The 23,644-nt window shown below is 43.3% G+C and overlaps 1 protein-coding gene and 1 long non-coding RNA gene across 5 annotated transcripts in view; one reads left to right on the top strand and one right to left on the bottom strand.

The window, feature by feature from the left end:
• LOC111246647 (uncharacterized) overlaps positions 1-23,644 on the top strand; it is a 46,598-nt gene that overhangs the window by 17,590 nt on the left and 5,364 nt on the right. For all 4 annotated transcript variants that reach the window (XR_015323292.1, XR_015323291.1, XM_022796573.2 and 1 more), the window contains exon 4: positions 12,216-12,384. Coding sequence is in view for 2 of the 4 variants with exons in the window: in XM_022796573.2 (XP_022652308.1) it covers positions 12,216-12,384 (169 nt within the window). In the remaining 2 variants the exon portion in view is untranslated. The remainder of the gene's footprint in view (positions 1-12,215; positions 12,385-23,644) is intronic.
• LOC111246651 (uncharacterized) lies at positions 1,386-3,884 on the bottom strand. The gene is made up of 2 exons (XR_002671747.2): positions 2,631-3,884; positions 1,386-1,560 (listed from the first exon to the last, which is right to left on the bottom strand). It is a non-coding gene; the product is annotated as an uncharacterized LOC111246651 (long non-coding RNA).

The raw sequence follows: 23,644 nt of genomic DNA, 5'->3' as shown, positions 1-23,644 counted from the left end.
GCAAGTAGTTGGCGGCGACTATGTGTATTAGTCCACTGGTCGGAGAGATAAATGGCAGCCGCAGAAACAGTTCGAAGCGTCAAGCCATCGCTCACCTGTTGCTTACCTCTGCAGGCAAGCGAGCAAGTACCCTTATTGGATTGCGCTCATCTCTCAAACGCCCGCCAGATCTCCCGCCTATTTCGTCCCGTAATCTTCTTCTTTCTACGGCATAGCATTACTATACACTGGCCAGCGCCTGTTTGCATCGAGCGACGGACAGCAACCGCAGCGTACGTTGACGCACAAACAGACAGATACTTATGCCGACCTGGCATCAATGGTTTCACTGTGATCAAAGCCATCATCAACACTGCTAACACAAGCGCCATTAGTATATTCTCTCCTATATAGGTATACGTATACAAGTTAGAGAAACTGCTGAACGTTACGGCACTTCTATGTAAGCGCTGGTAATAGGGGTTTTGCGGGGCGACGAAACAAGTAGCCCCTGCTTCTACGGCTGCTATTACTGATATAAGTAAAATATCTTGTGGCAGGATGCCTGGTGGACATCAGCCGGTCGAGACTGTCGATCTGAAATTCAACTATCTAAGTTTTATGGTTACTTGAATGTTGCTTTACCTGAATGGATCTTTTCACCTGTCGATATACAACACTCATCGCCGTTATCTGCTTTATTCTTACTGACTTATGTCAGAAGGTTGCACTGACGGTAATTCTCAACCTACAAAAACCGAGGCTATACGACGCAAAATTCGCTGTTTGACCTGGTATTTTTCTACACTTTCGTCTTATTCATTTGTTTCTGCCGTTTCCCCATTTTGATCCGTGAGTACCGCTGAGAAAAGCCCAGACATTTTATTCTCTGACGCCTGGTCTCGGCAGGCAGCAACGAGATCGGAGCGAAAGCGATACACGATCGATCGTTTGGTCACTAGTAATGAAAAATGCGATTATATTGGTCTCAATATACTGTTTCACGGATGCTTGTACGGTACTCACACAGTTTGATTTTTCTTTTTTCTCTGAAGTTTCATTTGCATGAAAATTTCAAGCTAAAGGTTAACGACATTGAATATTTTTCCTCGAGAACAGGTCACACGTACAGCTGGCTAGGCGATTAGACATGAGAAATTAATCCAAGCTACTCTGAGCTCAGCCTTACCCATTCATGTATTTTGTGTCTTGTATCTCGATGCATGCATATCATTATTGCGGACCAGCGTCAATGAAAAACTAGACCTGATAAATACAGCCCACTAGAATGACAAGAGAGTTCAGGGATCCGCATTCGTGATCCTGTTAGTTCGCCTGCGTACCTTATACGAAAAGCCGACGAGACTTACTGGGGGGTCTGTCGGCTTTAAGGAGAACGAAAAAAACACGTGTTAAACACCGTAGCCCAATGTTTAATTGATGGATGATCATAGTACTAGGTCATGTTTAGCGCACAAGCGTAGCTCCCTATTGGACACCCGTGAACCGTTTAGAACAGCTTTTCTATGACGATTGTAATCTCCACTTCCAGTTCAGCAAATTGCCTTCCGAGGACGATTTCTGAAAAAAAAAACAGCAGACGTATTATAAAATGGCATAACACGAGCTAGGATACGTAATAGAATATTTTCATTCAAAATTCTAATTGGTGTTCAGTTGAGCTTTTGTAAATTAAGCTAAACTTTAGATATCATATAGAATTAGTCTGCATCGTCATCATCACCTAGCAACGTAGCTAGGTGATAGCTTAAAGCAAAACTACCAACGAACAATTCCAAGACTGGTCTATTGGCTCTACCATGTTGCAGTCTGAAACTCTGCCATTTTTTCTATATCTATTTGTCCTGATGATAGCCCATTAGTTGACTACTTAGCAAAATGTCTATATTGCTTTAAACGAACTGGATATTAAAGCGTATCAATAAATCTGGAATGGCGCCCGGAATGGCGACTTATTTATTCTTTGTTGGTAGTCAGTGCAGCATGACGACCGATGCAGTGTGCTACTTTTTCTATGTGAAATCACTTAAAAGCCTACGTATCGTAGCGATCAAACCGTTGCTTGCAAGGTGGGTTTAGTCGGCCTAATGCTATAATCCCGCTAGTGCAGTAACTGACAATACATACAGAAGTTTGTAGCAGTTATAAACTCTTTCACACATACATTAATTAGGTCAGTTTTAAACCTTATCAATAGAGATGTTTACTTTCGAAATACATAGAAGGGTGGGGGACAATTTATAACACTATCGGGAATAGTTCTGCTAAATCAATGATTCTTCCATATCGATTTATTTAGCTACTCCCATCAGTGAACAGGGAGCGCTGAATGAGCCCATCGAATTGAGCGTGCTTTCAACTTCTCGACAACATCAAGCTAATGTGACTCACTTAACCAAATCGACTAGTTGCTAGTGCCTGAGGACATTTACCATGCATAGCACACATGTAGTTATCCTAAAACACAGATCGATTTGACTGATGAGATGGGCATATGACAACCTCTGCTATTAATGTTCCTTTCAATTGTTGATGGAATACAAATGAGACCTACTGTGTCTCGAACATTTTAGCCCTTTTCTAAGACGAGGCAAAATCCAGACCGTAAGGCTCGGTTCTCTAGTACCTACCAAAGCTCGAACACCTTTTTTTTCTTTTCTTTGTGCGCAGTCACTCCCCCTCTTCATCGCTCTATCTTGTCAGTCGAGTTGGCATCAAAATCGAGTATCGTTCTCTCAAGGGAGGGTGACCATCTACCAGTTCATCCGTCCGACCAGTCATCAACAGCAGCAGCGTCTAGCTGCTTGCGCCTGTCATAGAGTTGCGTAAAGCTGCTCCGGCAGGTAGCGTAATTTTAATGATTCTTTGCTCCATCCTTTTGCTACTCCTTCCAGCAGCTGCGGTATTCGCAGTAGCAACATCTTTCCGACTCTTCTCCACTCTTCATCTTAGCTCCTCAGCTGCACTCTTCGTTCTCGTTTTGATAATATGAAGCCAGCAGCGATCTAACGAACGCACCCGTGTGCGAGATAGAACGCCCGTGGACGCTGAAAGACGCTCAGCGTTGAAGGTGCACGCGGCCGTGAAGTTACTCGTACGCCCAAACACAATTACGCATAGAGAGGTACTCACACAGGCCGACGAAGCCGCCCTAGCCCGCATCCGCGCATACATAGGCTACAGCTAGGCTGAGAGGGTACAAACCCGCCGAAATTTCCACTCAGCGACGAAAATAGCTGCCACCGCTGCCGGACACCAAACACGAGAACCATTCTGTGTAGATTCCTCTTGGAATTAGCCTGGGATGCCCGTGGAAGCAAGAATAACAGAGGCGATATTGGTGATGTTAGTGATGGCAGCAACGCCGATGCGATGGTCTTCACACCCGTATTCACATTGTTTACGTTCTTGCGCTTCGGTGACCGGTGAAGTCGCAGCGGCCGCTGTTCGCCATCGGCCATAGGCCACATTAATTTACACCAGCCAGCCAGCCGACCGGCCGGCCGGCCGGCGGGCCGGCCAGCCAGTCAGTCAGCCAGCCTCCTCCTTGTCCTCCTCTCACTCAATGTTATTGTCTACAAAGGCTGGTATTTCCGACGGCAATGGCGCCAGCAGCAGGCGAAGTAGCGGCAACATAGGCAATCAGTAATGTACAGTGGTTTATGCATTCCTATCGTATACATTCGTCGTTTGTGCTGCGGTGAGATGAAGGGTGTTTCGTCACGAAGCCGATAGGCGCTTACTTGTCAATGATCTTAGTGATTCAGCAGCTTTCTTCTTTTCTATAAAATTCATCTATTGCGCCTATTCTACAAATAAGTATGACGATTAACATTCCTGCTGATACAATTGAAACTTTAGAAACGATGCTGGTTTGAAAATTACACGCGAGTTACACCAGCTGCACTGGATGTAACCCAGTTCACCTGGATAGGGTCTGTCTCAAAATAGTAGAATCATTGCGCCGTAAAATGTTTGATTTGATGCTTAATGAGTTGCGGGACGTCAGCAGCCTACAACTGTATAACACTTCAGTCGTCGCTGATACGACTAGTAGATGACGTTAACGTAGAACACGTACTACGACAACTTAAAAAATGTTGCTTTATCAAAAGCGCTTTTTAAGTGTACATGGGATAGTCGGCAATCTGCAGACTTCTATAGTAGACTTGGTGGAATTTATATGATTTTGATATGATTTAAACAAAAGCGGCGTAGCGTTAAAGATTCCTCATTTAACACATGAAGTCTAGTCGAATGATAGCTGCATGTATGCATTGTTTTTTTGAATTTTATTGAAACATGATTGAGCATTAATTACTCGCTAGTCGATCTTCGATCGAGCGGTTACTGCTAGCTACATTGAAACTGATAAATCCTTATATGTCTACGAAGCTTAAATTTTTCCTAGCGAAGCAGGTAACGCCTGTTAGCATTCTATACAACCTAAGCCAACGTAATATGGTACTGTGATTAATTATATATGAGCGTTGTATATTCGCTACGGCAGGTGGCGCTTGGAGACGCTCGCTGACAAGCACGCTGAGTCGTTGATACACTACTTGTCTCTCATTCTGCCATTAGGATAAGTACACTTGCTTCTTCAATAGCGCGCTAAATTTTAAAAATCAAAGTTACTACGGGACACTATCCTTCGAGGAACTTCGGCATAGCTAAATGCTCACAGTTAAAAAAAAATAAATACTTGCATGTAGAATACTGATACTCAACGTCTGCTATTCTATGTGGTAATTATGAGCCATAGCGGATTGTATATTATCTTGAAAACCGCATTCAGAAACGAGCGCCAATAGGGAAAATTTGACCTTTTGATTGCGTTTGCATGCCGCAGTCTCGTTACAGCTCAGACGTGTAGTCGCACGCTTTGTCCTTAGTCGAGCACGGCTGCTTGCACGCCCAATTTACTTACCTAATAAATACCTCGATCTATGGCTGAAACGGTTTAGGCCATAGACTTGCTGTTAAGGGTATTCGTCGCATCCATTTTACTATGCAAGCTCGACATACAAAGGGCAGATGGGATATGTATGTTGCATTTATATTTTCTCATCGCAAAAATCCTATTGTTAATTTACTTTTATGGGTTTACAAATATGACACTTAGGACTCTATTTACCTTAGATCTCGCTAGCCGTATGATGGTATCGATTCGGTACGTTTTAATCGCTTGAGATGCAAACTCGTTCCATACTGAGCACATGAAACAAATACGGCTTTATGCATACCCTCTTGTTCTTCATGGAGATAAATAGTCACGATTATAATACTAATGTTAAAGAATGGTAACGTTACCCGTTCGTGCGGTTGCTCTTGCTGCTACTCATGATAAAACTAATCAGTTCGTATATATTAAAATCGAGGGTATTCGACGGACCCCTTTTATAGCATAGGGCTGGTGTGAGCTGACTGTCCAGCGGTTGTTCCAGAGCGTCTCACTACTCTCCTTGGTTCTTATCCGATAAAGGCCAATATAACTATGAAGACATCGTTTGCGACCGTCAGGCCAGCGGCCTACAGACAGAGCAGCTAAAATTACACGGCCGTCCTGCGCCGACACTAGCGACGGCGGCAGCAAAACCGACGACCCTCGTAGCGGCATCAGTGGAATTGCTCCGAGTTCCAAAGCGTTCACTCACTCGTTCAGTCGCTCAGGACGTCGCCGCTTTCGTACGGTGGTGCTTCGACGCTAACCGCTTTGCGGCTCGCTGGCTTACTCCTTGTTCGCGAGGGATGCCGCTCTTCTTTCGTTCTTCCATAGCTCCTTTTTCTCCTGACGACGCTGATGTTCTTGTTGTTGATCCTGATGCTACTCGAGCAACTACCTCTCTGAAGATTTGCTTCTTTTAGCAGAAAGTAGTTCGTTCTTGTTCGCCTCGATCGATCCGCCATTTTATCGATCGATTGCCGCGCAGCGGCGGTAGAGGCCGAAGCCGAAGCCGTTGCTGCAGAATCTTCAGCAGCTTTCAGCAGCTGCTAGTTGAAGCAGGAGCAGGAGCAGCGACTGATTTTACTTCACTTCAACATCAATCGACCGCGACGATGACGACAGCAACAGTTTCAATATCTCTAGCAAAAGCCATGCTCGAGGCAGAACCGGCGGCAAAGTATGTTGCTGTTGCCGCTGTTACTGCTGCTGCTATCGCCTGCTGTTGTTATGGAAGTCGTTTCTACTGTTGACGCTGTTGCTGATGGAAGAAGCGTCCTCTTAGTCGTGAGCAGAAAAAGCGTGCTGGTCGCCGAGTCAGGTCGAGTCGAACCGAGCGCCAAGAGCCGGCGCTCAACCGCTCAGCTGTCGACTCTCCGCTTGGACTTTTCTCGTTGTTGTCGTTTTCTTCGTTTTCGTTACTGCTGCTGCTACCGCCAGAGTCGCCGCTGCCGCTAGCTGCCGCCCTACAGTTAGTGTACAGTTCGTTCACATTTCGGATTTGCTCTCCTGACTCGACGTTGCGTTCGTTCAGGCGGCCGTGCGCCGCTAGGGGGCTCGAATTGAAGATGCTTGTTCTTTACTTTTTCGTCTTCGAATTCTTCGTCTGCGCTTCCAGAAGAATTAAGCCAAAAGCAGCAGCAGCAGCAGCAGAAGCATCAGCAATATCAGCAATATACAGCAATCTACGGCATTGACGTTGCCGTCTTCGACGCTGTGATTCGCCCGTTCGTTCGACTGGTGCAAAAGCAGCGGCACGAGACAAGGCACCGGCCAGGCCGACGAAATGAACCACCGTTCTAGCGATATCGACCGCGCTTATTAACTGGTGAGACGTAGAAAGTAACGAAAGAAGAAATAACGAACCAATGGGGGATCAACTGAACGCGCATGCAAAGTTCCTCACGAGACATGGCCCTCTTTCCTTCCTTCCGCGCTGGGGAACCGAAGCAGCTCCGCCAATCCTGCCGCTCCTCTCCGACAACGGAGAGCTCTGCTGGGGACAAGCAAACGTGAACAAAAAGTATACGAAGTATAACGAAAAAGACAAAGACGAGGAATAATAATAATATATAAATAGATATATAGATGTGGTAGTGTATCAAAAAAAAGGGGTACGAACGAATGAGAAACTCAGAGACAGATAGAAGCCATATAGCAACGACGATGGATAGGAAGGGAAAATACAGCAGGGAAAAAGAATGCTGAAATAAGCCAGGTATATAAGGGTGGAACTATCAAAATTTCGGCTAGGAATTGAAAAAGCAACAGAGAATAGGGAAGGAGAAGAAAAACATGAGCGACAATGGAGAATCGTTGGTGCGGCCTGTTTATACAAGACGCCTGCTTTTATTTTTGTTTGGTTACTGCACTGGCTTTCCTTTATATACATAAACGTGTACGTGAATAGGTAGAGACATGCATCGTAGTAATACAACTCTTTCCAAACGAAGCAAACCAAGTATCAGCCCAAACATTTATAGCTTTAGTCTTGTGTTTTAGTGGTCGATCTTGCGGAGAAGCTCGCAGAGTCTAGTCAAGTATCGATCGGATGAAATGACGTCCGGACTGGGCGACGACGTACCGATATTTCGGGTAAAACATGAATTGGTTGCAAAAAATAAAATAAGGAGACTCGTGAACAGAACCAGAAAGCTACAACAAATAACAGCTTGCAACTAGTTCATCGGAGACGTACCGGATCTCTATAAACGGTACGGCTGATGATGGCGATATTTTTGCGTGACAAAAAATTCTAGGCGAGCCCTGCAGACACCCACATACGAATATTTCCTTGCCACATTTGTGAACTGCGTTTTGCTACTATGTAGGACCTTTTCGTACCTCCTAACTTGTAGATATGTTCGTATTAGCAGAATATGCACACAGAAAGAGATCTCAAGCTATCCAATGATGTGTGCGGACCGCGTTAGTTAGTTAATTACAACGATTTACTAGCCTGTATTATCTGTGGATGATCATTGTCGTATGGTGAAACCAATGTATAGGTATAGACACTTATTTCGCCTTTGCCCAACAGTTGTAGCTGCATTGTTTTCACCTGCTCGGCAAAAAACAAGTATTTAGATATTGGCGCTAGCTCTCAGCCATTCGCTAACAGCATGATACTTAGGGCTGCATTTAGTTGAAAATTCATTTGCTACAGGTCTATAATTGCACCACTTTGTAACGCTTTTGACATCAGATCGGCAATGGATATTATAGACGAGAACATTGACCGCTTGATGGTTTATTTATCAATTAATAAATTAGGAAAGTTTGCCTTATACGAGGCCGTGTTATGTAACGGTCCGTCATACCAGTAATCCGATCAAACACCGGTTTGAACCAAATGTTTGGTATATAATTGACAAATCGAACAAAAGACATTAAGATTTAATCTAAAGTTTTATACTTGATCCTTTGTTTTTCATCTCTACGTAGTGTGTGTTGACAAATAAGAGTAAGCTAGACTTGATATGCTTAGAAGCTTATTTGTTGTTTTTTGACAACGCTTCGTAAAGCTTCCATACTCGCCAGTGCTAGATTTTTTCACTGCTATTTTCATTATTACAAACATACATTTCAATGTAAGTGATGTGTGATACTAGACGAGGCGAAGTATAAAAACTCATTTATATCAACACATGTGCGCAGCCGAATAAGTAAAAACACGTCTCTGTTTCTTTTTGTAATAACATATCTGCGCGCTTGAGCCCTTTGTCAATTTATTTGTCTAGCTTATGTTCCTTACCTTCTCTCTTGCGCATGTTTACCTCCACAATAACAATTGTGCATTAGTTATTTGTTGATACCATATTGGTATTGCCCAGGACCCAACAACAGTAACAGCAAAACTTTGCTTTTTTCTCTTAAGTGAAGTAGAAAAAAGACAGCATACAAAGCGTGTCTCTTCGCGAATTCGCACTGTTGCAACGACAACAACAGCAACAAAGGATATAGTTGATTCTCCGCTGCTGAACAGGCCGGGGATGCGTCTGGCGCTGTCACCGCATCGTGGACGTCGTGCTCACGCGCATTCTATTGTTGACGGACACAGGGTCTCGATTTCCGATCTTACCAGCTCACTCACCTAGCGACTGCTACTGGCTTTACTGTATAGCAACAGCCGGGACGAGTAGCGTTTGAGTAGCGCTTAGCATCGTTGTCTTTATCCTCTGATTTTAGCTAGCTTCTCTTGTGAGATTCTAGGGGTCTATTAATGATGGGGGAAGGGGTTTACTATTATAGGGATGGAAGAAGTGTCTGCTTGGCGCCCGTTACTGTTGCAAGACGCGGATCGAAGAGAGGCTTAGAAATGATTTGATCGTCGCCGGTGCCGCGGAAGTTGCTGCACTTGTTGTTCATGCTGCTGGAATATATGCTTCAAAACCTTCGTCGGTCAGACAGTCAATCAGTTTACGGACAACTGCCCATATTGTTGTTGATGCCGCTGCTGCCGCTGTTGCTCGAGACGGAAAAAACGACGGAGACGGAAGAACTGAAGTAATGCTCGTTGTCGCTGCCGCCTTCAATTTTGAGTGACAGCTCTGTGTTCGCATCCCTTTTGCTGAAGTGCTCGAATGCTCCTTCTAGTAACGAGTTGACTTTTCTGACTTGATTTTACATGACAGACCGTACAACGACAACACAAGCACAGCCATCGCTTGGGCTGGTGCTAGTAGTACTACTAGTATTACTATTACGACGATTTCCTGCTTTTTGCCATATAATATTGAAGTGAGACAGTGAAAGGTAAAGAGAGTAATTATAGAGGGTGGCCAAAAGGGAAAGCTGTCAACGAACACACGTCGACAACGAAAAAGACCTAGGGACCATAACAAAACGCGAAGCACAGCGAGCGGGAAAAAGCCATGGACACGGAACCAGCGACAACGGTCAAACGATCAGTACACGAAAGGTGTCTAACACCGCTGCATACAGCCGAAGAATCTCATGCTGCTATTCCTACATAACTTACTACTACCCTCGCATAGCAGCTACCCTCAATACCAACTCCGATTGCTTCCACCGTTGTTTTCATCGCTCTTCGAGTTGTGCTAAGACGAGGTCGCTGCGGTTGCGAGGAAAGCAAACGCATCATACCAGTAGACTGGAGTTGTAGACCTGGACATACAAACCAAATGACCTACGAACGACTGAATGCGCAGTTCGATAGAGACGCAACGACCGCTGGCGACAGTGAGACTCTTTAGAAAGTAAAGGAAACGTTTTGGTTGGAAGAAGGAGTCACCGAGGAAAAGAGAAGAGAACAAAATGGGTATTTATTTATAACTATCGAGACAGCCACTGCCACAACTACAATAGACAAGATTAGTACATCAGCGGCTGGCTGGTGGGTCGCTCAGTCCTAGAATTAGAAGCGCCGTGTTGTCGCTCATTAAAATTGCCCGCCGTTTAGGATGTGCTGTTAGAAGATATATGAAGACTCTACAAATGTAGTTATGTTAAGCTTTTGCTGTAGTTTCAGAAGAAGCGTTGGTGAACTTGCGATCAGGGTTGATACAATCAAGGACTTTTCGGGGCAGGGGCCTGAGAACAAGCGATCTAAGCGAACAAGCGAAGCTTTTTTAATTTATCCAATTTTCACGGAAAGATAAAAAATAAAAAAAAATAGAGTGTAAGCCAAAGTACGGATCTAGATTATGTCAGTATCTTTCCTGTCAATGGGCAAGTCTGGTATTACTACACTACTGCAGAAAATACTAGAATCGCTGTACGCAAGCTGGTGTTGAGTGAATGTAGCAGGGAAGAAAAAAAGTAAAGCATTCTGCCCAAAAAAATGATTGTACACTCGTGAAAAAAATATTCGATAGGTCCACCGCGTTCGAATTTCGCACTCACAGTATATACCCCAAAGACGTCGGCAAATCCAAAGGGCAACTTTCTTTATGTTGTCTAAATTGCATTCTAAGGTTAAAAGCATATGCTAAAATAAGTTAGGCAGCTTGTTCTTACACATCTAGGTACAATATTTTTTACGAAATACAGAGTAAAGGTCAGCTATCCTTAAGTCACTTCTCATCCCCTTATCGTGACACCCACCGTCGTCGGCTACTGCTCATCATATTAAGTCAAAATTGATATCTATTACGCACGAGATCACAAGTAAAGACAAATTATGAGTGTCAGTTCCTTCGTTTGAGGGAAGTGCATAGACATATAAATCTAGGAGACATGTCTTCCTTGAGCCATGTTGCCAAATCCGTATTGAGAGGGTTGCTTTTTCGGAGAGGAAACTGTCCGGTCGGCTTTACGACTGGGCTGGTGTTTTGTCTGACGGAAGCTGCCATCGTCTACCTCAGTACAATATCCTATACTATGTACATCTTTACTTGCAAATATTTGCATTGACTAAGCGCCTTGCTATACGCTAATCTCAATAATCATAAATTACATATACATGTGTTATTGAGGAAAATGTTCCGAGTAGCTTCGACATGTCTATGAAAGAGCCAAGGACATCTCTACAAACTATCGTATACTCAAGAATATCTACTTCCTACTTCCTCTTTTTCTGCAATTAAAAGTAAGTTTATCGTCGATAGATTTAAAAATCTATACCTAAATGACGCAGGTCAAGCTAATGTACTTTTGCGTAAAAGCATTCGCCACCAAAAAAAAATGGTCACGAATTCGCAAATGCGTTACTTGACGAAATCCTTGGCCCGGCCTGTTTGGCTAATTAGAGCAGCCTGTAAATCTTTGAGAGGTATAAGACAATGGGAGTATTCTTCTTGGGAAGTTTTTCGAAAGCAGTCCACTATTCGGCGATAATCAGAAAATTTCTAACCTTATTACCCCAACTTTGTTTGGATCACCTTCTCGATGTTCCTGCATGATAACTAGTTATTGCCAGCTACAACATATCAGCCATTGTGAACATGGACGCTGTACGTTGACAAAGTAAACTTTCAATTCACTCCGAATTGTAGAGCTTGCTTTCTTCATGGCAGCAGCTTTTCATATCACAACGAGTGTCGGTGGTTCCTAAAAAAATGAACAAACTAATAAGGAAACGTGTCATTTCGTTGAATGGTATCCTCCACTGACGTTCAGTTATGAACCTGTGTAAAATGCTAGAATCATATTGATATACCCGAATACTGGAAGATCCGTACCATTAGATAATGACGTTGTTCGTTACTAAAAAGTACTCCGAGATAACTAATATTTCATATCGGTATCTATATATTTTTGGAGCAAGTGGTAAATTTTAGACTTTTGGGTCTTTTTTGATTTGTTTTAGATGACCTAACTCTGGCAACTGTATCGCAGCTGATCGGCAGCGACGTCGATCTCAAAGTACTCCAAGCAACCCTACAGGCTGTACAAGGTGCTAGCGGCTCACCCAGCCCTTCTCCAGGACCTACCGACGCTGCCGGACCTGAATCGTTAGGAGCTATTTTTTCAGTGCTGTGAGTAATTTTTACGCTCAAAAAGTATGATCGAGTAAATTCATGGCTCATGGATAGTTTGTAGACTTTATTGCCAAGAAAAGAATTGGGTTTAACTCCGAATAGTCAAGTCGACCCAAAATATGTTCGGCCATCCAAAGGAAATGTCAGTTTGAAGAGGCAGAATAATAACTGCTTGCTCTGATATCAGTGATTCTTGCTGAAGCAGTTGCAAGCTCAAAATGATACTCACATAAGTGTAGAATGCGATAATATGAACGTTCGTTGTATAGTACTGTAAAATATTGCCCTCTACACAAAGTATTTGACTTCAAAAAGCTTCTTTATTATTGGAATCAACTGACCTGCGTTTCGAGTGCTACTGTGCCGACTTATTTTCAGTCACTAGCACCTAATCATATTGAGGTGATTAATGCTTCCTATGGTGACGGCTGAGTACTTTACTCAATTAATTAATTAAGCTGAATTAATACTACGGCTCGAAGTTACAACTAAATGAAAATGGCTGAGTAGCGGTAAACATACTTTCTACATTATCATTGGTTCTATTCGAACAAACAGAAACTACTGCTGCAATACTAATTTCATTTTTATTATAACTTACTTCCATAGCGAATCGTGATTAGTATCTCGTTTAAGAGTAGGGGTGCTAAGAGCTTTGAGCCCTTTCGATATCCTTTTGTCCCTGGGACTTACGGCAAAGGATCTATGTTCATGTAGCAGGCTCCAGCGTGTAGGTTGACTACAGGAATGCTCAGCTTACCATAAACATTACATCTAACCGACACGATAGTTTCATAAAACTTCTTCATAGAAAGACAGGTTTTGGGTGACTTGCAGATCGCGCTTGAACGTGCGTTAATGCGGATGCGCCACGGCCCCAGCTCTGCCAACGAAGATTATGAGCCTTTAGTGTGTTTCAGTTAACGCTCTTTCGATCTCTTCCTTGCTCCGTTCGGTCACTTCCAAATGGCACTTTTGGACAGTGGGCAGATTCACGCGGGTCGTGACGAGCTGGCGGCATGTGTTCCTTCGTCGATCTTCCGTCTCGTTGGTTCTCCTGCTGCTGCCGCAGTCGCCGCCTCTGCCTGCGGCTGAACAGGATTTAACCTAGCGCATTTCCAGAGCTAACGATGTACCGAGTTTGCTAAACAGACCCAGCAAATAATTAGCGCGATACATCGTGTAATAATCGCTCGACAAAACTATGTACAAATCTGGCAGAAAATGGATAGAAACAGAAGTACGAGTTGCAAGAGTTTAGCGAAGAAAAGGCAAATAGAGGGTGCCTCACTAGAGCGCCCTTATTCCCTCACACTGAACAGTGTATCCGGGTCGAGAAATCGGCCCTTTGGTGACGTATGACATCTGATTTGAGAAGCCGTTCTTCCATTCTTGCTGGTTAACAGGTTAACGACTGTTGGACGATGGTTAATGTGTTAAATAACGCAGATAAACACTTTTTTTTTGTTGTTTGGATGCAGCTCGGTTGCACGTACAGAAAAATTGTATGAAATTTTTCACTTTCATTTCGAACTTAATGCTAATCACTTATATACTGTGGGCTAAAAGTTCCTGAATTCTCACGAACTTCTAACTATGAAATTGTTTTGTTGAACCGTTGCTTATATTCGCAGTTGATAGGTACTTCGGGTTCGGTTAGGATATTGTCTATATCAGAAATTCATTAATGTATAGCACTGGATAAAGCTGCCGTTAGAGTATATTTGCTCACTTATTTAATATGAATATACCATCCTGTTAACTGTTAAATCTGAGAACGTCCGAAAGTCAGCTAATTATGCCTGATTATAAGGCGGGATATAATTGAAGAAAATTTCTATTGCGAGCTACGCTTCGCCGTCGTCCATCAACAGTTCTCCAGGCCAAAATATGCGGGCGGGTCCATAAGACTCGTTCGTCACTACACCATGTACTTCCAGCCATCGCAGAGGTTTAACTCAATTGAACTATACCAGAATGTCACCACAGGTATGAGTGAATATTGAGCGTCAACTAAAAATCGAGCAAAATGTTTGATTTTAATAACAGTTATAATAGCAGCTGCAACAGTTGTTGTGCTCCCGACGAAAATGATCCGTGACGATCGGTGATTGCCGCTGATGGCTGTGCCGTTGGCTCCGCCGTAGTTGGTCACCGATAGCATACGCGAGAAACGAGCGATGGAGTCGCGGCCGCCTTAAGCAGACGCGTCTAATGAGAAGCCGTAAGTTGCTGAAGCGGCTTGCGAACGAACGCGCCGTTGCTTTTATTGAAGAGCTGAAAAAGTCATTCGATGCAGACGATGAAGCGGGAACATGCCCTTCCGTCAAACCTATATCTTATTTAGTACCAGTTCGCAATTGCTAGAACCACATTGATTGAACACGTACCGGCTTCGTCCTCTGTACCATTCGTAGTTTGAAGATTACTTTGTCCTAAACTTTGCTAATTGGACACGATGTACATTAGTGGAAAGGCAATTACGTTTCCTACCGAAATACTTTCGGCTGGAAAAAGGATCAAGCGAATTGCATGCTTGTTTTCGTAATCAAAGCAAAGTACCTATGGCGTCGATAGTTCTGGAACTACACGCCAGGGAATATCTTCTTTTTCAAGGGTTACGTCGAATCTGAAGTTAATCGCCTTTAACCGGATCGAGGTTTTCAATATACATCAGAAACCTTTGAAGCAGCGATCATGACGATCCTTGTCTCGATAGGCTTCTCGAGAAGGTTGATATGCGTACGTCCATGATTTATCTGTACTTCTTATCGATAACCAGAAAATCGAAAAATTTTATCCAAAGACTAATGTGACATATGTAAACATTCGTACTGCAGCAACTCTTTGCCATGTTAAATTGTAATTGACGTTGATTATTAATCGAACACTGTTAATAGTCGTATAAGTTCGAAGACGATAATTTTTTGAAAAATAATTTTAGAGTTGACAGAGAACAAAGCTACACACAAATGCAGTTCAACAATGTGCATTATTTTACTGCAAAACAAGTATTGTTTTCTCCTTATATATTGAACTCTTGTTCGCCATAGGTTATTTACATTACTGACGTCAACCGTACGTAAACCAGCAAAAAGAAAAATTAGCTGTTAGATACGATGATATCTCTTACTTAGGAAGCGCAATAGCAGCAGCAGCCGGCCCGGTCATAGAAAGTAAATGCAGTCAAAACGTCACATTTGAATTTCCGTGCTGTTGGCATCATTATTTTCATCTATTACTTGTACGTTGCCGTTGCGGCAGCAGAGTTTCGTTCATGTATTATTATTCTGATTACCGCTTAATCTACATAACGATGAGCGAGTCTAGCGGAACAACGAGAGCTAAAGGGGCCAGCAAAGTATATCGAGTGGCGGTCCTAGTAATAGCACAAGGTGCAGCAGCGTGACCGGTAGCAGGCGACTGAATTCATTACGAGGCCGTTACGTTGTTTGGTATTGACGATCTACATAAACTGCTTGTCTTACTTTGTCTTCGGCAGTTCGGTAGCTCCGCGCAGGGGGAGCCCCGTAACCGCAACGGGGTGCTGGTGCCACACTGGTGACTGCTAGACGTGTGGCGTAACAGTGACAGCGCCCGCGCCGGCGGCGGCGACCGCGGAAATCTCTGGCTTTCTGGATGCAACGGGTGGTTATGTGCGTGGGAAACGAATTTCAAATATACGCTCAATCTCATTGCTGTCATCATTCTGCAGACTATTATAGACTTAAGAGGTTACTGATATGCAATAGCTAGTAATGGTAGGATTCTATATAGTCCATAAGCCCATTGGCTATGAAGCTACAGATTCGATCGAGCCTGATTAGAAGCTATGAGCACCACTACTTAGACGCTATCTCAGGATGGCTTGATTTTTATGCATAGTCTTAAACCGCACCCGAAATAATCCAGAATCGGTTTTCGAGTGTCAAGAAAATCTTAGAGACTGATTTTATCACCAGCGTCATCTCCTACAAGACATTTACAAACGCGCATCCCCACTTCCCATCTGCGTTTTTTTTACTATACTTTCGAATAGTTTCCCTAGAATAGAGATAATACTGGTATTATCTCACTAAAAACCAGAGATTTATTAGAAGCTAAATATTCATTCCGAGTAATTTGTTAATTAGCCTGAGGGATCTAATTCTCTGATGGCGGCATTCTAAACGTAAGTTGGAGATCGGCAAAAAAAATCAACAACAATATTCTTATTAGTGCTTCTATCATACTAGCGTCGCAGCGGTCTGCTTGGTCGAATGAAACAAACTTTTGCCTCCACAATTGCAGTACCTGATTCTGCTGTCTCCAGGGTGCATCTGCTCTCCGTAGATGCTCAACTGCTATTTGTGATTCTACCACCGCCCCTATTATTGTTGGCAACACGACAACGCAGATATGACACTCGCTCTCTGCGAAACCGTAGTCTCTACCGTTTTTGCATGTCCCCTCTATTCTATTACATCGTTATTACTTTCCACCATGCAAACGGCTGGCGCAAAGATGGGTCGAGTGCCAAGCCGTGGCAGCGGGTTGGTCCTGCAAACGTGCTCATGCCAGTTAACGGGAACGAATCCGTTCATCTGCTCCATGATTTGAGTGATTCGATATCTTCCCGTTTCTTCTTACCCTCCTCCTTCCTCTTCTTCGCGGCCTCTTCGTCGTCGTTGTTGTGTTGATCTGGATACAAGCGCCCATTGCCGCCGCCACTAAAAGCACTTATCCGTCCTCATCTGTGGCTGCTGCTACTACTGCCACTCACTGCTCGCAATTCACGGCTCTTACTGATGGCTTTATCTTATTTTTACGATGAACGAGTGCATAACCAGCCAGTCCAGGACTCGCAGGCCCATCAGGGTAGTATTCAACAGTATCGAGCTAATAGCATTGACGGAATGAGAATTGCCCGACGCTAGCATCCGCCGACGGCAAGGCTTGACATTCGCTTCGAGCTAAATTTCTGACGACTCCACCGCGTTATAGAGAACGAGAATGCCATTTGTCCTTTTCTACTAAAATTATATGCACCAATAAGCTGGTGAAACCATCGCGGCGAGCCTGTGCATCACTGCGTATGTATGTTGCAATGGCGTAAAAATAGACCCGCACAAACCTAGTCGGCGCTTAGAAAAGTACTCCTCGTTCCCTCTTCTATTCTGTAAAACTACTTAACTGGTTCGGTGGTGTTGCCCGTCGGAGTATAGAAGAGAAACCCTCACAGCAGCAGCACCAACAACGCAATTGGGGTTTCTGTGAATGACCGTTGGCTTCTAAACAACCGAAATAAGGGTCAGCCAGGTAGCAACGGGAGTGAAACGCATCAAGAACATTGTTGTCGTCGCACGAGGATATCGGCTTTGATGCCGTCGTGTCTGCGCAGCAACAGCAACAGAAACAGCGGGAAAAATTGAGCGAAGAAATGAAACAGCTACCGTTATATATATCATCGCTTGCGATGATAATGGACATAATATCGGCGGTGTTGATGATGCTAGAGTAAAAGAAAAAAATTATGCGAAATGCGTACGGATGCGTGAGCAGGTGCAAACTATTGAAAAGGGTCTTCTAAGTGTAGTAGACATTATTAACCGGACTCCCTACTTACGTGATAATACAAGGTTATTCTCACAGATTTTCGCCTCCGAAAACGTTAACTTTTTGCGCCGGATCGGTATTAAGGATAGGAATATCCAATCGGCTTTATCATGAGATAAACCTGCACGAACTGTAAGATCATACAGAAGCATATCACACATTCGTACGTACTATCGAACACACACGATAAGAAACGGCAGTTTTTTTTCTCGCGTTCGCTAATGCGGAGCTCAAACCTTTTCGGTAATTTTTAGATTATTCACAGAGTATCGAAATACGAAGCACGCATTGAAAAGACTGAACTAAATCACGTGTCCCATTAATTTACAAACTGAGCACCAAACAAACGCTCTCGGAACCAAGGCTTCAAAACTGGTGCTCAGAAAGGCAGCAATACTATCTGCATATCTATGAAACCACACCGTATCGATGGTGGCCACAACGCCACCTAAATACATCGATATTGTGGCAGCTTCATAACAGTTGTTGCGTTCGTATTGCTTTTCGTAACGGCAACAGCGACAACAACAACAACAATAATAGTAATCACAAAAATAGTACATCCATGGTGAATACATGTTAGATATCGGATGATGAATAGAGCGCCGTGACCTTCTTTTTCTTTTGAGGGCGAACTGCTTAGCCGATCGGTGTGCTTGCTCCTGTATCGATGTACGTCAAACACATGTGCGCGTGCGTGTAGATATACCTGAAGCATTTTCATATAATAACAACAACCAAGTGTGTATTGTATTGTAGAATGAGCTAGAACAGAATTTTGTCTATTTGCGTATGTTCGTGTGAAAAAAGCACAATGGCGCCCTAAACGGCGGAGCCATAGTCGACACCACTGCTGGCGCCACCGTAGGCACCAAACGGGAAGATCAAACTGGCAAAGATTGGCTCATTGGCGGACAGTCGCCCGCCATAGGACTTCGTCGTAGACTTCAAGTCATCGACGAGCGAACAGACATCAGATAGACAGCGAAAAGACAGTTCGACCATCTAGAGCTGGGTGGGGTAGCTGCTTGGTCAGTCCGGAGAACCATTATCTTTCTTCGTTCGCTACCATAGTGGCGATGCTCATCATCAATGCCGCGGCCAGTGGCTGAGGCTGCAGTGATACCGGTGTCTGCGGCGGCGGTGGCAGCAGCAGGAGGAGGACAATTTTTATTCGTTCATTTTTTTTATCCACCCCTATAACTACCGTTTTGATTCAGGGGAGCGGCCATTGCTGATGTGAGTGAAAATAGTACAATTGTATCACGTTTGTCGTTAGCGCCATCGACGATAACGATATCAGTAACAGCATTAAATCAGTAGCGACATCACTATAGAGAAAACGAATTTGTAACGGCACAGAAATTAACGCATAGGACCGGATAGAAACAGCGTGAACAACAAAGACGACGACGTGATCCTCAGCACCGGCGGCGAAAGAAACGCGCTAGTGCTAGGAAACGATTGCAAGAGAGGCGACTGCGAAGGTGGGAGCACACACTGAAGCAAAACTTACGCCAACTGACCGCCGTTGTCTGCTATTTAAATGTCGTCTTCGTCGTTATCGTTTTTTGGCGCTTGTATCGTGTCTTCACGTTGTTTTTCATTTCGATTTTTTATTCTTCGTTTATTGTTAGAACGAGCGATGCTTTGCGGACGCATATGTCGTCAATCGTTCTGTTTTAGTGGACATTTCAGAGTTTTTAATTTTCTTCCTAGTTGGCAAACGGTCGTACAGGCAACAGCCCGTACGAACATGTTACATTAATGATATGTGTATTAACAGACATTGAAATACGTTTCCCGTTTGCGATGTAATATGGGTCATTTTATATAGTGATGCTTCTTTTCTCGATGCAAAAACAGCTGAAAGAAGGATTGCGGAATATGTTTGTTTGACATGCTTGCATTGCTGTTATTATTAACTTGATGTATCATGTATTTTTAGATGATCATTTGGGTATTTTGCAATAATGACCAATGGGTTATAGGAGGAAGCGGTCCATGAAATCGCTGCTTTGTTAGGGTCGTTTAAACGAGCCGCGGTGAAACGTAGGGGCCACGACCTTATCATCTTAAATGAAATTATACCATCCATATATGTGTTTAAAAATAACAGTAGTAACAGAAAAAAAAAAACAGTTGACAGTGGACGCAACATTGATGTAGTAAGAGTAATCCTTATTTACTTCGTCCGCATCTGTTAGGCGCTGATATTTCCTGAATCAATATAGGGTAGAAAAATAATCAGTCGACGGCACTGCTAGATCCGCAATCCTCTGCAAGCAGCCATGATGATGGTTTAATGGACGACGTTTACAAACACAATATAATATGTGGCTTATTCGCCTTTGCAACCTAATTGTGTTAATTGGCGAGAGTTAACCCATTGACATAAAATAGGGATCGGACATTATTCGTACAATGCTAGGAGTGTTCGATGAAGAACTCACAAACGATGACGAGTGGCTGGGTTCAATTGTAACATACGCAAAAAGTGGAAAAGACGCGTTGGAAACCCTTATTCAGTGTACAAGCGCGCCAACAGACCTAGTTTCCAACCAAATTCAGATTCGTAAATTTCTCAGTGAATGAATCCACTTACATATTTGCTTGGTTTTTTTTCCACTTTACTGATTGATTTCGGGGGTAAACTGAACTATATGTCATGTGAAGAAAAAAAAAACTTATTATTAGAATTTCAAAATATAGGGTACGGATCACCAAAGTCTTGTACCTCAAGATGGTCGTAGTATTTTCTATTGCACAATCATATAGTAAATTCTTAAATATAAGCTGACAAAAACAGCAGAATTATTATTCTCAATGACTTTCTTCTCTTTGGACTAGTTCATTTCTTCCGTCTCGTCAGGAATTTTCAAGTTTGAAATTCAAAAATTCATCCGGTTTTTGACGACCTTCTCCTAGTTAGGTGTATTGTTACCAATTTCATTTAACGGTATCTTAAAAAATACTAATTGGTCCGTTCGAGGTCTGGTCTGGTGAAAACAGAGCACCTGATTCAAACATTTGCCGGACGGCTTTCACAGCTGTTTCCGTTGGCTGTCGCCGACATAGAGTGCCCACTGTCTTTTCTGTTAGATAGCTTCGTCGTATTGGGCCATATACAAGTTCAAGTATGTGCATGAAACGCATTCAGGTCCCATTAAGCGTAAATCGTGGTATCTTTATATACGTATATAGTTCACTTTTGGCTTGGCTTCAGACGTGTCTCGCGGAGGTACTGTTTTCTTTGTACGCCTCATGTAAATGTAAAGATGCTACTGTTCGTCGCCTGTAACGAATCTAGGCAGAAAAATGTGAGTGTGGCTGCGTATTGTCTAGTGCCAAGCGGGTTTTCGAAGTAAACTAAGTGAAGATGTTCCTTCTTGTGTTCTTCACTCAATATGGAGCAATGGAACCTTTCATTTTCACAAAATCCCATTGACTCAAGATTCCCGACGACAGTCGTCTGTCGTAGGCTATCTATAATTCTTGTCGGTCTCGGATTTCCGATGGGGATCAGATGCAGCCTCCACGTCCAATATGCCATCGTTCACTTAGCAATCTACTTTCGAGCAGTCCTCATCGCCCTGTTAACCAAGCTTCTCCGCACCGTTAGTGTCGAAAATATCTACTGGAGATAAAAGTTTGTCCTCCACATAATTAAATTCTATATCACAACAAAATACCATATAACAAAGAGCGCCATAAACAAAGAAAAAAACCGAGATAAAACATTTTTATAATATGGGTCGCTATTTTTTTGCCAATATAGTATACGAGAAATGACCTACGTCAATGAATGGAATATCAAGCAACATCAAAATGAATTATGTCACCGAGAACCATCGAGTGAGTTACAAACGCGAATTTTCAAGCTCCCGATGGCCTGAAACTGGTTTTAGGCATTGTTATCAATGTTAACGTACGTCATGTGAACTATTTGTTGTCTGGTACTATCACAAAGACGCCATTGTGATTTACACCGGTCGATAAGGTCTCAATCATTTTTAAGTGATTCGCCGGTCTGTCTTGAAGTTGCATTCTCAATGTCCTGATGTCATTGTGTCGAAGTTACTGATATGAACTTGATGCCAACTTTGCTGATTACCAAGCTTATCGATGCTATTCTGGATATGCTAGAACAAGCAATGCATATCTAATATCTTTAGAAATTATTGATACTACCATACTACTAATGAACAAACCTCTCTGGATCGCATCTCATACAAGTAGTGAATAAGGAGGGGGGAACGAGGGAAGCAAGAAAACTTAATGATGAATTTGAGAGGGGAAACGAACAAAAAAGCCCAGCGATGGCAATAGTATAGCTGCGCCGTTGTTGTCGACAGCATCAATGCGATTAGAAGAGTGAATATCCGCGCGATGGCGCTCATAAAAAGACTAAAAAGACCATAGTGAACTGATCACGAGCGAAGAAAAGAAAAGATAGGAAAAAAGTTCAAGTCGAGCATCGAGGGGGAGAATGGCAATCTAGTCATACTGCTTGTAGTACTGACGGCGGTGTTCGTAGTTGATGTAAACGGGGCCGTACTTTCGTCTTTACCAGCAGCAGTAGCGACTTTAGACGGCGTAAGTGTTAAACCTAACCAGAGCTACCGTGATAGTGGCAGATGAACGAGGGGGAAGCACGAGCGACGAACCAATAACCAGCAACTAACGCCAACAAAAAAACGTTGAGTAACCGAGAATGCTACCGCTATCGCTGCAAAGCGCTGATCAAATTGACGCGACCAGTCAACGGAACTTCGGAACGCCGCCATTACTACCTTCGCCAACATCGGAGTTGCCTATTGCCACTGTCTGTGTGTTTGTTCGTCAGAACAGAAGTCAGCTCGTTGTGGATCCTGATGACTGTTTAGTGTCGGCCGGTTCTAACGTCTGTGTTTCAAAGCGTCACGCCAAACCCCCGTGCCTCTGAGTTTTGCTTGGCGCTGCTGTCTTTACAAAGATCGTCGGAAAGTCGACGAACCACTTCTACCTGTAGAAAATTCGCCCGCTATTCAACGGCCGCGATCGATGGCGATTCAGCCAGAGTTCCTTCGGGCTTGAAACGAGAAGGAATTGAAAGCTGCTTCAGTTCTCGTTCGTGTCACAGCAAGCTACAACAAAATGTCTTAGACACCCTAAGTGGTACTGTGAAATGGTTCCTTAACGTAGACTTTATGCCTTCACCCTTTGCTCCAATGTTCCTGGGTAACTCGACAAAACTAACATTCATCTGGACGTCTGGCTATCTGCGATTTAGTAGAAAAGACAACATTTGTGCTCGTCGACGTCTCGATGGTGGAGTGGTGATTAAAAGTTATCTATAATTAGATTAATTAGAAACGTCGATGAGACATCTACATAATTGGTTATTCTAAAACACAGATGAAATGTGTAGCTAGTCTGATCGCCCGGTTCCATACCCTGCCAAAATGTAACTTGAACTTTTAACTCTTGGACTGGAGTAGTGCCATCGAGGTTCGACGTAAATCCGTTCACGGGAACAGAGACGAATGTGGAACTAACATGATTTGTTTGCAACAACATTGTGTCGAAATTTCTTGTGTGGTCTTTGATAGTCACAGTGTTCTCTAGGTACACAGCAGGCACCGTAACTAAACGATCTTTTTATATATAGCTGTAACAATGG

This window comes from Varroa destructor, unplaced genomic scaffold (assembly GCF_002443255.2).
Source record: "Varroa destructor unplaced genomic scaffold, Vdes_3.0 BEIS01000003.1, whole genome shotgun sequence".
NCBI classification, from domain to species: Eukaryota; Metazoa; Arthropoda; class Arachnida; order Mesostigmata; family Varroidae; genus Varroa; species Varroa destructor.
The sequence above is the reverse complement of the archived record's forward strand: the minus strand, read 5'-3'. Positions and strand labels throughout refer to the sequence as shown.